Source organism: Tamandua tetradactyla, chromosome X (assembly GCF_023851605.1).
Source record: "Tamandua tetradactyla isolate mTamTet1 chromosome X, mTamTet1.pri, whole genome shotgun sequence".
Taxonomy (NCBI): domain Eukaryota; kingdom Metazoa; phylum Chordata; class Mammalia; order Pilosa; family Myrmecophagidae; genus Tamandua; species Tamandua tetradactyla.
In genome coordinates, this window is record NC_135353.1 from 23,122,729 (window position 1) to 23,136,675 (window position 13,947).

At 40.1% G+C, this 13,947-nt stretch overlaps 1 protein-coding gene across 1 annotated transcript in view; it reads right to left on the reverse strand.

Annotated features, from left to right (window-relative positions):
• Window positions 1-13,947, reverse strand: part of ADGRG4 (adhesion G protein-coupled receptor G4) — a 182,763-nt gene that overhangs the window by 98,479 nt on the left and 70,337 nt on the right. The window contains 4 exon segments of the mRNA XM_077146785.1: window positions 5,222-5,302; window positions 5,408-7,432; window positions 7,435-8,512; window positions 8,515-11,390. Of these exon segments, the coding sequence (XP_077002900.1) occupies window positions 5,222-5,302; window positions 5,408-7,432; window positions 7,435-8,512; window positions 8,515-11,390 (6,060 nt within the window).

A 13,947-nucleotide genomic window follows, 5' to 3' on the forward strand; every position in this document is an offset into this window, starting at 1 on the left:
CACTTGGAAGAACTAGAGAAAGACCAGCAAACTAACCCCAAAGCAAGCAAAAGGAAAGGAATAATGAAGATTAGAGTAGAAATAAATGAAAAAGAGAACATGAAAATAATCAAGAAAATCAACAAAACCAGAAGTTAGTTCTATGAGAAAATCAATAAGATGGATGGACCCTTAGTGAGGTTGACAAAAAAAAAAGAGGAGGGACAATGCAAATAAATAAAATCAGAAATGGAAGAGGAGACATAACCACTGACCCCACAGAAAAAAAGGAAGTAATGAGGGGATACTATGAACAACTTTATGCTAATAAACTCAACGATATGGATGTAACAGACAACATCCTAGAAAGGCATGAACAACCAACACTGACTCAAGAAGACATAGACAACCTCAACAAACCATTCAGCAGAAAATAAATGGAATCAGCCATTAAGAAGCTCCCCAAAAAGAAAACTCCAGGACCATATGACTTCACATGTGAATTCTACCAAATATTCAAGAAAGCATTAGTACCAATCCTGCTCAAACTCTTCAAAACAATTGAGAGGAGGGAAAGCTACCTAACTCATTCTACAAAGCCAACATCACCCTCATACCAAAGCCAGACAAACATATTACAAAAAAAAAAAAAACTACAGACCAATCTCTCTTATGAATATAGACACAAAAATCTTCAACAAAATTCTTGCAAATCGGATCCAACAACATATTACAAGAATTATACACCATGACCAGGTAGAATTCATCCCAGGTATGCAAGGATGGTTCAACATAAGAAAATCAATGAATGTAATACACCATATCAACAAATCAAAGCAGAAAATCCACATGATCATCTCCATTGATGCAGAAAAGACATTTGACAAAATTCAACATCCTTTCCTGTTGAAAACACTTCAAAGGATAGGAATAGAAGGGAACTTCATCAACATGATAAAGGGAAAATATGAAAAACCCACAGCTAACATCATCTTCAATGGAGAAAAACTGAAAACATTCCCCCTAAGATCAGGAACAAGACAAGAATGTCCACTATCATCATTATTATTCAACATTGTGTTGGAAGTTCTAGCCAGAGCAATTAGACAAGAAAAAGAAATACAAGGCATCAAAATTGGAAAGGAAGAAGTAAAACTCTGTTTGCAAATGATTTGATGCTATATGTTGAAAACCCCAAAAAATCCACAGCAAAACTACTAGAGTTAATAAAAGAGTACAGCAAAGTGGCAGGTTACAAGATCAACACTCAAAAATCTGTAGTGTTTCTATACACTAGTAATGAACAATCTGAGGGGGCAATCAAGAAACGAATTCCATTTACAATTGCAACCAAAAGAATAAAATATTTAGGAATAAATGTAACTAAAGAAACATAAGACTTATACAGAGAAAACTATAAGAAATTGTTTAAAGATATCACAGAAGACCTAATAAAATGGAAGGGCATACCGTGTTCATGGATTGCAAGACTAAATATAGTTAAGATGTCAATTCTACCTAAATTGATTCACAGATTCAATGCAATACCACTTACAATCCCAAAAACTTACTTTTCAGAAATAGAAAAACCAACAGCCAAATTTATCTGAAAGGACAGGGTTCCCTGAATAGCTAAAAGTATCCTGAGAAACAAAAATGAAGTTGGTGGTCTCACACTACCTGACTTAAAGGCATATTACGAAGCTACAGTGGTCAAAACAGCATGGTACTGGCATAAAGATAGATATACTGACCAATGGAGTATAACAGAATGTTCAGATATAGACCCTCTCATCTATGGACAATTGATTGTTGATAAAGGAGTCAAGCCAACTCACCTGGGACAGAACAGTCTCTTCAATAAATGGTGCCTAGAGAACTGGATATCCCCATGCAAAAGAATGAAAGAGGACCCATATCTCACACCCTATACAAAAATTAACTCAAAATGGATCAAAGACCTAAACATTAGATCTAAGACCATAAAACTGTTAGAAGAAAATTTAGGGAAGTATCTTATAAATCTTATAATAGGAAGCAGCTTCCTAGACCTTACAACCAAAGCATGAGCATTGAAGAAATAAATAAATAAATGGGAACTCCTCAAAATTAAACACTTTTGTGCATCAAAGAACTTTGTCAAGAAAGTAAAAAGACAGCCTACACAATGGGAGACAATATTTGGAAACGATATATCAGATAAAGGTCTTGTATCCAGAACATATAAAGAGATTGTTCAACTCAACAACAAAAAGACAGACAACCCAATTACAAAATGGGCAAAAGACTTGAAGATACACTTCTCAGAAAAGGAAATAAAAATGGCCAGAGGACACTTCCCTGGCTGGTAGGGAAATACAAATACAAATCAAAACCACAATGAGAGATCATCTCACACCCACCAGAATGGCCATTATCAATAAAACAGAAAATGACAAAAAGTGCTGGAGAGATGTGGAGAAAGAGGTACACTTATTCACTGTTGGTGGGAATGTCAAGTGGTATAACTGCTATGGAAGGCAGTTTGGGGTTTTTCAGGAAGCTAAGTATAGAATTACCATTCGACCCGGTAATACCATTGCTAGTTATCTACTCAGAGGACATGAGGCCAAATACGCAAATGGACATTAGCACACTGTGGTCGTTAGATTCAGTTGCCAAATTGGCCAGGTGAAGGTGCCTAGTTATATTGTTGTGGACATGAGTCGATGGCATGTGAACCTCATCTGTTGCTGATTACATCTGCAGTTGGCTAGGAGGTGTGCCTACTGCAATGAATGATGTTTGACTTAATTGGCTGGTGCTTAAATGAGAGGCTCAACATAGCACAGCCCAAGCAGCTCAGCATACCTCATCTCAGCACTCGCAGCTCAGCCCAGGCCATTGGAGATACAGAAAGAGATCACCCTGGGAAAGTTGTTGGAACCCAGATGCCTGGAGAGAAGGCCAGCAGAGATCACACTGTGCCGTCCCACGTAAGAAAGAACCTCAATTGAAAGTTAGCTGCCTTTCCTCTGAAGAACTAATGAAATAAATCCCCTTTTATTAAAAACCAATCCATCTCTGGTGTGTTTCATTCTGGCAGCTAGCAAACCAGAACACACACCAATGTTTACGGCAGCATTATTTACAATTGCCAAGAGATGGAAGCACCCAAATGTCCATCCACAGACAAATGGCTAAACAAGCTGTGGTATATACATACGATGGAATATTATGTAGCTGTAAGACAGAATAAAGTTACAAAGTATGTAACAACATGGATGGACCTTAAGGATATTATGCTGAGTGAGATTAGCCATAAACAAAAGGACAAATACTGTATGGTCTCCCTGATATGAACTAACATTAATGAATTAATTTGGAGAATTTCTGTTAAGAACAGAGTTTATCAGGAGATAGAATTAGGTTAGATATTGGGTAATTGGAACTGAAGGGATGCAGATCGTGCAATGAGATGATTGTAAAAATCCAGAAATGGATAACACAATACTACCTAACTGTAATACAATAATGTTAGAACACTGAATGATGCTGAATGTGAGAATGATAGAGGGAGGAAGCCTGGGGGAACAAATGAAATCAGAAGGAAAGATACACGATAAAGACTGAGATGGTATAATCTAGGAATGCCTAGAGTGTATGATGATAGTGAACAAATGTACAAATTTTAAAATGTTTTGCGTGAGGAAGAACAACGGAATGTCAATACTGCAGGGTGTTGAAAACAGATGGTAATTGATTTTTAAAACTTTAACTTATGTGTAAGACTAAAGCAAAAAATGTTGATTTGGTACAAAATTTATATTTTGACTAGTGCATTTCCTAATATAACTTATGTGGGCAGCTTAACTGAACACCATAAGTACATGCAACCTTGAGTAGGGCATGAGATTTTGTAGGTTTGTCCAAAGTGATGCCCTGATGAATCCCAGAGTGATTTGAACAGTGAATTAAAAAGTATTTGCAGGGCCACGGTGACTCAGCAGGTACGAATGCTTGCCTGCCAAGCCTGAGGACCTGGGTTTGATTCCCGGTGCCTGCCCATGTAAAAAAAAAAAAAAAAAAAGTATTTGCAAAGTTCCCTTGGGGGAATGGTGAGACAGGGAGAAAATTCAACTTCCCCAAGTGGAGAATTCTTAATATTCTCACAAGCAGTGGGGACAACCAAAGCAATAGGTTGAGCCCCCAATCTTGGGGTTTCTTCATATGAAACTTAACCCCACCAAGGATAGGCTAAGCCTACTTAAAATTAGACCTAAGAGTCACCCCCAAGAGAACCTCTTTTGTTGCTCAGATGTGGCCTCTCTCTCTCAGCCAACATGACAAGCAAACTCACCCCCACTCCTCTCTATATGGGACATGTCTCCCAGGGGTGTGGACCTTCCTGGCAACGTGGGACAGAAATCCTAGAATGAGCTGGGATGCAGCATCAAGGGATTGAGGAATCCTTCTCAACCGAAAGGGGGAAGAGCAAAATGAGAAGAAATCAAGTGTCAATGGCTGAGAGATTCCAAACAGAGTCAAGAGGTTATCCTGGAGGTTATTCTTATGCATTAAATAGATATCACCTTTTTAAGTTAAGGTGTAGCAGAGAGGCTGGAGGGAACTGCCTAAAAATGTAGAGCTGTGTTCCAGTAGCCATGTTTCTTAAAGATGATGGTATAATGATATAGTTTTCGCGATGTGACTGTGTGATTGTGAAAACCTTGTGTCTGATACTCCTTTTATCTACCTTATCGACAGATGAGTAAAACATATGGATTAAAAATAAATAAATAATAGGGGGAACAAATGTTAAAATAAATTTAGTAGATTGAAATGCTAGTGATCAATGAAACGGAGGGGTAATGGATATGGTATGTATGATTTTTTTCTGTTTTATTTTTATTTCTTTTTCTGAATTGATGCAAATGTTCTAAGAAATGATCATGATGATGAAAATATAACTACGTGATGATATTCTGAGTTACTGATTATATATGTAGAGTGAAATCATGATATGGTAAGAATGTTTCTGTTCATATGTTTAATAAAAAATGTATGTTTAATAAAAAATGTATGTTTAATAAAAAATGTCTGATAATAAAGGAAGAGAAGTTAAAAAAAAAAAAAGAAAAGAAACACCACTGCACACTTCACTATCCCTTTCTGCCTTCAGAAAACTGGCCACCTTGGAGAATACACGGCTAATCATGTATGCATGCTATTAGCGATAAACTGCACACATTATGGAAAGTACCTGTGGACAGAGAAATAGGTGAAGTCAATGTTTCAACAGATATAAAGGAAGATGTGGATTCCAGCCAGGTTGTTTCAAAGAGGAAGAGATTTTTTTTTTTAACATGGGCAGGCACCGGGAATCGAACCCCGCTCCTCTGGCACCGCAAGCAAGCATTCCTGCCTGCTGAGCCACTGTGGCCCGCCCAGGAAGAGATTATTGAAGACACAGTTGGATATGTGACCCCAGTGGACATGAGTGGAAATGAGGCTCCAGTACCTGTGGATGTAGTAATTATATTTGGAAGGGAGTTCATGGTGAGCTAAGGAAGAACTAAAGTAGGGGATGCGGATGCAGCTGGGATTCTGCTCTATGCAGATGTTACTGTAGGGTAAGTCATAGATGTGGAACCAATAGATAAGGTGTAGTCAGTTGTAAGAGGTGATAAATTCATCCTGCTAAACATTGGAGGTTGAGATACAGTGGTTCTGGAGGATGCTCCAGGAAACAGGGAAACGTATATGCCGTTATCTGTGATTTTTATAGTCACAGGTATAGAAGTTTGGAAGCCAGTAATGATATCATCCATTTTAATTGTAGTACTGGTTTTAGAGGGTCTAGTGCTTACAGTAGCAAAGGGTAGGGTTGTGAAGTTAATGAATGGGTGTGTTGGTATCACATCAGAAGTGAGAAATGCAGATTTTGATTCCTCTACTGTAGAGAAAGTTATACGTTGAGGAACTTTGGATATAGTTACTTGAGGGGAACTCAAAGGGAGACTAGAGGATAGCCAAGTCAGCCTAGGTGAAGCAGTAAGTTTTGAGATTATAGATCCTGAAGTGGCACTAGAAGGATTCAATGTGAGTGTGGTCCCAGGAGGTACAGATGTGGTTGTCTTCTCAAATGTGTGTTTAATGTCAGCCAAAGTGGTGGGGATATTTGTCAAAGATGTTGATAATGAAGAACTCTGAGACAGCCCAAAAGTAGGAACAATTCCAGATGTGGGAGTTGATGGCATTGTTATAACATCTCCAGATACAAGACTAGTCTGAGAGGCTGTGAATGTTGGCAAAGACCCAGGAACAAGGTCTAGAGTTGCTGTTTCCATCTTGTTGGGTGTAGATATATGCACAGTGGTGGAAATTAGAAATTGAGAATATTCAGCTGTATGTGTGTTCCAGGAAGTCATAAGTGGGGACCAAATATCATTAGATGTGATTCCTGTTCCCACAACTGGAAGTTCAACCATGTGGGATGTAAGTGGTAAAGAGGTCTTTGGAGTAAAGAACTCAACTTCAGTACTATATGGTGAATAAAGAGATGTCAAAGAGGGTAGAGTTGCTATGGATGGGGTCTTTGGAAGGTATGAAACAGGGGTATTCAGAGAGAAGGCACTTTTCATTGGTTTAGCTGTTAAGGAAGTATTTTCTGATAAGGAAGTCATCTTTCCTGTATTAGAAAAAAGTTGAGTGGTGGCTTTCACACTTTTTGTGGGTCCAGGAGTGCTCTTAAAACTAGTCAAAGAAGGAGAAAACGGAATATTCAGGGAAGTATGGAGATTATCTGAAAGAGTAGGTGAAAGCACACTTTCAGGCACAATCATTCTGGAATAAGTATCTATGAGAGCTGTCTTTCCACCAGTGCTGACAGTAGATAGAGAATCATGACTAATCCCAGGTAATATTCCCCGAGTTGTAGCCTCATCTCCTTGTGATGGTTGTTGAGTTGTTGATAGAATTGGTGAAAATGTGGTCTTTGGAACGGAGAAAAGAGCTTCAGTGGTCTTAGAACCGAGTAAAGAGGAGGCAGTAGTGCCCATGAATGGAGTCATTATTCCTGATATAACAATGGTTTGGATGGTTTTCACAGAAGGAAAAGTTGACTCTGTCAGAGATGAAAAAGATGTAGGTGTGATCCTGGAGGATAGCTCTGAAATTCCTGAAGTAGTGAAAGCAGAGGAAACAAATGTACCTTTTGATGTAGGACCAGCATATGTCATAGGTGTGATACCCAATGCAGATGTTTGTATGGTCACAGCAGTCCTAGGTGTTATTGAAGACAATAAAGTAGGGAATAATCCAATTGTTGTGGAAGTATCAGAAGAAATCACTGCAGGTGAGAAAGCAGAGTCATTAACCAGCACTGAAGACATCTCAGGCATAGGACTGGAAGTGGCTATAGAGGGACTTTTCAAACAACCTGAGGGTGTTGTTATAGACAACTTGGTCATAGTATTGTAGAGGTGTCAGAAATGTTTCTGGAGGTGAAGGCAGTGACATTAACTGGCAGTGAGGACATTTGGGAGGTAAAAATTGATGTTACCATAGAGGTTTTACCAAGAACTGTTGTAGGTATGATGGGAGCATAAGGGTCTATAGTGATCCTGTCTGTAGGGGTAACTGTGAAATTTGCCTTTGATAGTCCTTTTGTAGAAAGAGACAGGGATGCAGGGGAAGCCTGTGTACTTCCAGAAATGGGAGAGGCAATTGAAGTCAACTCAGTTTGAGTCCTAAGTGAAGGCAAGTATGAAAGAACTGTGTTAATGTTCATAGGATTTGATACTCTGGTTGTCTTAGAAGGAGAGGTATCCACAAATGAAATGTTCTGGCTATATGAGACAGGGTGAGTCACAGAGGTGGATCTTACTTTTGTTTCCCTAGATCTGGGAGTATATACTGTAAAGGCATGCATGCTTTCTTTTTCAGGAGACGAAAAGGTAGGATTTGTCAGAGTTTGTGAAGGGAAAGCTGTTTTCCCAAAACTGGTAGACATTTTTGAAACATGAACACCTACTGTGTTATTTGAGGTGCAGAGAGCTGTAGTCTGCATGCTACCAGAAGTGAAAGACGAAGCTAAATTCCCCTGAGGAGGTGTCTCAAGTAGAATCCCTGAAGGTGAATGTGTTTGATGACTGGAATGTTTTGTGATCTCAGAAAATTCTGTATCTGTCATTTCCATAGATGAAGTACCCTGGGAATATGAAATAGAACTCTTTGATGAGGACATTTCTGTCACCTCCATAGTTCTACAGATGTTTTCCATGGAAGTGGTCATCTGCTCTTTCTCAGAAGATAAGGTAGAGGTGCCTGTCACCAATAAAGTTGGCACAGATGATGGATTTACAAGATGTGTGGAAGATTGAGGCATGTGAACATCTACTGAGGTAGTAAGCTCATTGGCAGAGGTGTGTAAGGTCCTGTTCTCATCAAGAGAAGTTTCTGTGGCACCAGTGGACAAGCTAACAATATCTGCCCTACCACTCAAAGAATATGGAAAGCTGAGAGCATGGGTAGAAGTATCCAGCATTGAAGCCTCTACTACTTGAGAGGTTAGGTTGCTACTGATGTAGATGTAGCTGAGGTCATATGAGTGGAAGAAACAAAAGGAATGTTGTCAGGGGGAGATGTAGAGCAAGCAAGAATATATGTGGATAGGGTTACTGTGTCAGATGAAATGAATGGAAGGGTGGTCTCAGCCTTAGTTGTCATAGGAGTGGGGGGTCTCGGCGAGGGGACTGGAGTTTCTGTCAGAGAGGGAACTATCATGGGTGTTATACTGACAGAGGTGGTCTCTGTGGCCTCTGAAGTGGTAAGAATTGAGTCTCTGTGGAGAGACACGGAATAAGTGATTGTGGAAGCAGTCTGACCCATCGTTGTCACTGATGGTGTGGTTTCTGTAGCTGATGACAGAGTTGAGCCATCTGAGAACATAGATTGGAAGAAATCCTTGGCCAGTGTTGAAGGCTCAGGTATGCTCACTGTGGTCTCATCAGAAACCACCATAGAGGTGACAACAGAGGTATTAACTGGTAGTGAGAACACATGGGTAACAGGCACATGGGTTGCTGGAGAATGGGTAGGTTTAGACTGTGGAAGTAAAATGCCAACAGACAATGACATAGTTGTACTGTCTGTAGGGACACTGGTGAAAATGGTACCCAATATTCTTGTGGTGGAAATGCCCAGGGGGGTAGGGAATGTCTGTGCGATCCCAGAAGTGGGAGATGGAGCTGAATTCCCCTCAAGTGGATTCTCTGACGTCAAATGTGCTGTATAGGTGTGGGTGGAATTAATGGTTTCTGTAGTTCCATTATATGAACTCTTAGGAGTGGTTTTTACAGATTTTGTCAAAAGCCAATTTCCTCTATCCTCAGTAGTTGCAGTTCTATCATTTAACATGGTAGAATTCTTTTCTATATCAAGAAAAGGGGAATTGGTTGCAGAGGCTGTCAGCATTTGTGCAGATTCATCCATTCCTTCCAACATTGTTGAAAATGGAGAAATTTCCAATGTAACTGTTGTAGTTGATTTTCCCTTAAGATAACGCGAAGTTATTGCTTTTCTTGTCACAGTAGCACTGAATTTTTGTGTTGTCATAGACCTTGGTACAGAGGCAGTTGACTCTCCAAATTCAATCGTACCATTTGTTTCTGTTTGTGTGATCTCAGAAGGGCTCTCCTCAGTAGAAAAATTTGGTTTAATGTCAGCAAGGGTAGATTTCATATCTGCTGGTGGAACAACTGTCTCCCTTGGTGTTGGAGGAAGTTCGTTTACAGCTATAGTGGACATACTAGTGGTTTTTATCAATGATGTGGTAAATTTAAATTCAGGTGATTTGGGTTGAGATGTAGTTCCAGAAACTGTGGAGAAATTAGCAAACCATGGAGATGTCAATTTGGACAGAGTTATATATCTGGCTGAACTACTAATAATAGCATCAGCAGCAGTTGTAGTCTCACTCTCTATGGATATTTCTGGTGGGGTGATACTATTAACAGTTGTGAATGTATGTTCTGTATTAGAAGTACTCCCATGGAATTCTGATGTGAAATTTTCATTAGGTAAAAATGCATATTTGGTGCTTGTATTTATAGATGTCAAAAGGGTCTGGTCTGGCCTGGAAGTCCACGTGGTCTTATTGGTGGAGAATAGATGGGCAGCTTCATCAGTTAGAGATGTGAAAACTGACTCAGATGCCTTGGATGTGGAAACTAATCTAGTGGAGATCAAAGAAAGCATATTTCCACCAGCTGTGGGCCTATTCTGGGTATATACTGGTTCTGTGATTGTGGAGGTAAATATAGTTTTAGCCAATGTAGGTGCAATTGTGAATCCAGGAGTTAAGGTTGTAAGTGTAGTTTCAGCATCAGTAACTGTCTGTGCACTATGAGCTCCAATGAATGGAGTGGATGTTGTAAAAGAAAGAGCCATAGATGGGGCCTCTTTTGGTGTGGAGGTAGATATGGCATCCTCCACTCTGCATGAAGAGACATCCTGGAAATTTGTAGATGTTAATTCTGTTTCAGCTGTTTTTAGAACAGGAGTGCTCTCAATAGGCCTAGTTGAAAAAGTCACTGAATGAACTGTAAATGCTATTGGGATGTCAGTTGTTGCCAATGTAGATGCTGTCTGATTTTTAGGAAATACAAAGTCCACTGGAACAGTTGATGTGGAAATGTGCACTGACTCAGGTGTGACTGCCAATGCAGTCCCAAAGTGAGTGGCTGTGGCAGAAGCCTGTCCCATTGTGGACCAAGGTACAGTTCCAGCAGCTGTAGATTCAAGAACTACTTGGCCAGCTGTGGAGATAGGGAGTGCCCCAATATCCGTGGATTTCTGGTTGGGCCAAGATGTCATAGATATAGATGTTGATTCAATAGATGAGAATAAGGATGTTGTCTTTATAATGGCAGACTGAGATCCAGTCGCTGAAGTTTTGGATACAACTAAATTCTTGGTAAATCCAGATGTGAAAAGGAAATCAGTAGCTGCAGTTGGATGAAAGGTCTCAGTAGCAAATACTTCAGCCATTTTTGTTGTCCTTGTGCTCTCTGAAAATGGGGTTCTAGTTGTTTCCATGGAATTTGTACTAGTGTCTATGGATATACTCTTGGTACGCAGAGTGATGGCTGCTGAAGTAGATAAAATGTCTGCTGCTAATGTAGCTGTCTCAGTTATGGATGTCTTAAAATTTTTTGGTGCAGTCACTGTTTCCAGAGTTGGAGTTGTTGCATCAGAGTATGATGTGATTGTATAATCACTTGCAAATGCAGGCATACTTTTAGACATCATGGTAGAGGAATACACAGTCTTTTCTGATGTTAGTCCAGTAATTTGGGATGGAGTTGTCCAATCTATTTGCTGTGAAAGAGTTGTACTTGTTCCTTGAATTGTTATATTTTCAGAAACATCTGGGAAAAAATGAGAAAGCATGTGTTATTTGGGTTCAGCTTTAGAAATCTGGGAAAATTCTTTTAAAAGGAGCTCTATGATTTCTTCTCATATTTTTAAGAGAAAATAAGTATTAATACATATATAATCAAATCACTAAATTACCTGGGTGTTCTTAAGATGATTTCCTCCTCTCTAAAATTTCTACACGGTTCTAATAATATTCTGGTTAGGTAGCTAGTAGGAGGACATCCATTCCATAGTGTCTCAATAAAAGACACAGCCACTCTGAAAAGAGTGGGGTACTGCTTTAAAGGATCAGATTTGGAAATGGACCAATTCCTTAAAAGGCACAAGAGATCAGAATTTACCAAGAAAAAATAACTTGAAGACCACTATGTCTATTAAAGAATTTGAATTTCTTGGTTAAAGATAATTCCCTACAAAAGAGGAACAGCTATGAATTCAAACAGATAAAGTTTCAAATTCTGGCTTGATCACTAACTCATTATGTGACCTTGGGCTAGTTATTTAATCTCTCTATGCTTCAATTCCCTCCTCTATAATTGATGATTATAACACCTACCTTATAAAATTGTTTTAAGACTTAAGTGAATAAATACATATAAAGCACTTAGCATAGTGGCTGGCACACAATGATCACTCAAAAAAACAGTGAACTGTTGTTAATAAAAGCTTTCTATTTTAAACTTGGTCAAATGTCTGTCATTCATCTCAACAATATAGACTGAAAACATTTTGACCTGGAGCCCCAAGATCAAAATTTCTTAAACATATACCACTTCGGTGTGTATATTTGTTTACTAATGTATACATGTGTATAAATATGTAAATCTAGTTTATGTACCTTATAAAGATATACAAAAATATAAATGTTCAAAGGATGTGATTAAAGTAAATATAAATAGAAGTATAGTATTTTCTTGCCTCACTTTTATGAATGATCTTGTACACATCCCAGAATATGTGCACCCCACTTTAAAGACCACTGAAGCCTAGCTTCTGCCTTGATTCATATAAACTAAATTAACAAATATTGTGAATACTATTCTAGGTCCTGTGAGAAATCCATATGTAGAGTGTATGGCATAATTCTTTCTTTTAAAGAGTTCATACTCTTTCTTTTTTTTTTTTTTTTAACATGGGCAGGCACCGGGAATCGAACCCGGGTCCTCTGGAATGGCAGGCAAGCATTCTTGCCTGCTGAGCCACCGTGGCCCGCCCAAGAGTTCATACTCTTATTGGAAAAGTCTTATATTAATGAAATAGCTTTAATACAAAATAAAGTAAATGATGGAATATAATCAGATTCCAAATATTTTTAAAGTGCAATAGGAGATTAGGGCATTAAGAAATTAATACTGGCTTCAAGTTAATGGAGAAACTTTCTCTTAGAAGGGTCCGGGCTCACTGTGGAAGGACTGGTGGTTGTGGTAAAGGCACAGGAGGTTGGGGTGTTGGAAGGCAGCCTACATTCTTGACTGCATATCTTTGCTTTCCTTAAAATTAAAAATGGGACTTTCAGGAAGATGGTGGAATAAGAGACTGAGCTTGGCCCTGCTCCATGGAACAACCAGAGAAGTGACAGAAAAATGACTGAAACAGCAGTTTCAGCATGCAAGTGACAAGAGAGGGAGGTCTACACTATATAGGGAGGTCCTGGATGATAAAGCTGAGGAATTGGGACTCAGAGAAAAGGGTGAATGGGCTCCACTGGGACTCCACCTGGGGCAAGTGGTGACACACAAGAAGGAGCAGGTTCTGAAGGAATGGGGTGCTCCTGTACTCCTGTACCTCCACAGCTAGCTTGGGAGATCTTCCTTCTCAGCGCCACAGCTGGGAGCTCCTGTGAGGAACCCGGAAGTCAGCAGACTTGGTTGACCTGCCAACAAACAAAGACTTTCCAGCCAGGGCACAGTGCCTTCCCCCAACCCCTGAGACAGGCCGCTATGGGCACTTGGTTTGGGGCAGAAACTGGGGTCCCTCATTTTGGGAGTAGGGGGAGACACAGAGCGAAGCCAGTCTGACAACTGCCCAGTAAAAGAGACTTGTTGGGTCCCACTTCCACTTACCTTTTCCTCTGGAGGCCCAGACCCCTCAGGTGTGAAAGGGTAGAGAGGGGTAGCTGAGGAAGCGAGCCAAGCTGTGCCACACCACCAGGCACTTCTGGGTTGGCTGAGGGCAGGGAGAAGTTGTAATACCCAGGCCCACAGCCCAAAGTTATTCCAAGTGAGAGCATAGCAATCACCCGACCCAACAGGCCTACAAGCAGATTCTCCACTTAGGTTCACACTGCTCACTGCACAGCCCCAGGGTTGGCAGATTTCAGTACACACTGAGACACGCCACCTTTGCTGGAATTATACCAGGTCTTCATCCTGCTCAGTTGGCTGCCACAGTCAGGGACTGGTGAGCCTGAGGGGAAGAGGTGGCCCAAGATCACCATCTGCTGGGAAGATGCAGAAAGTGCAGTCTGGAAACTGCTTGTCTGCCTAGCTTTCATCAGCTCTTCCAGTAGAACTGCATCACCTACATGAGGTCTGGGCCTTGGTTAGC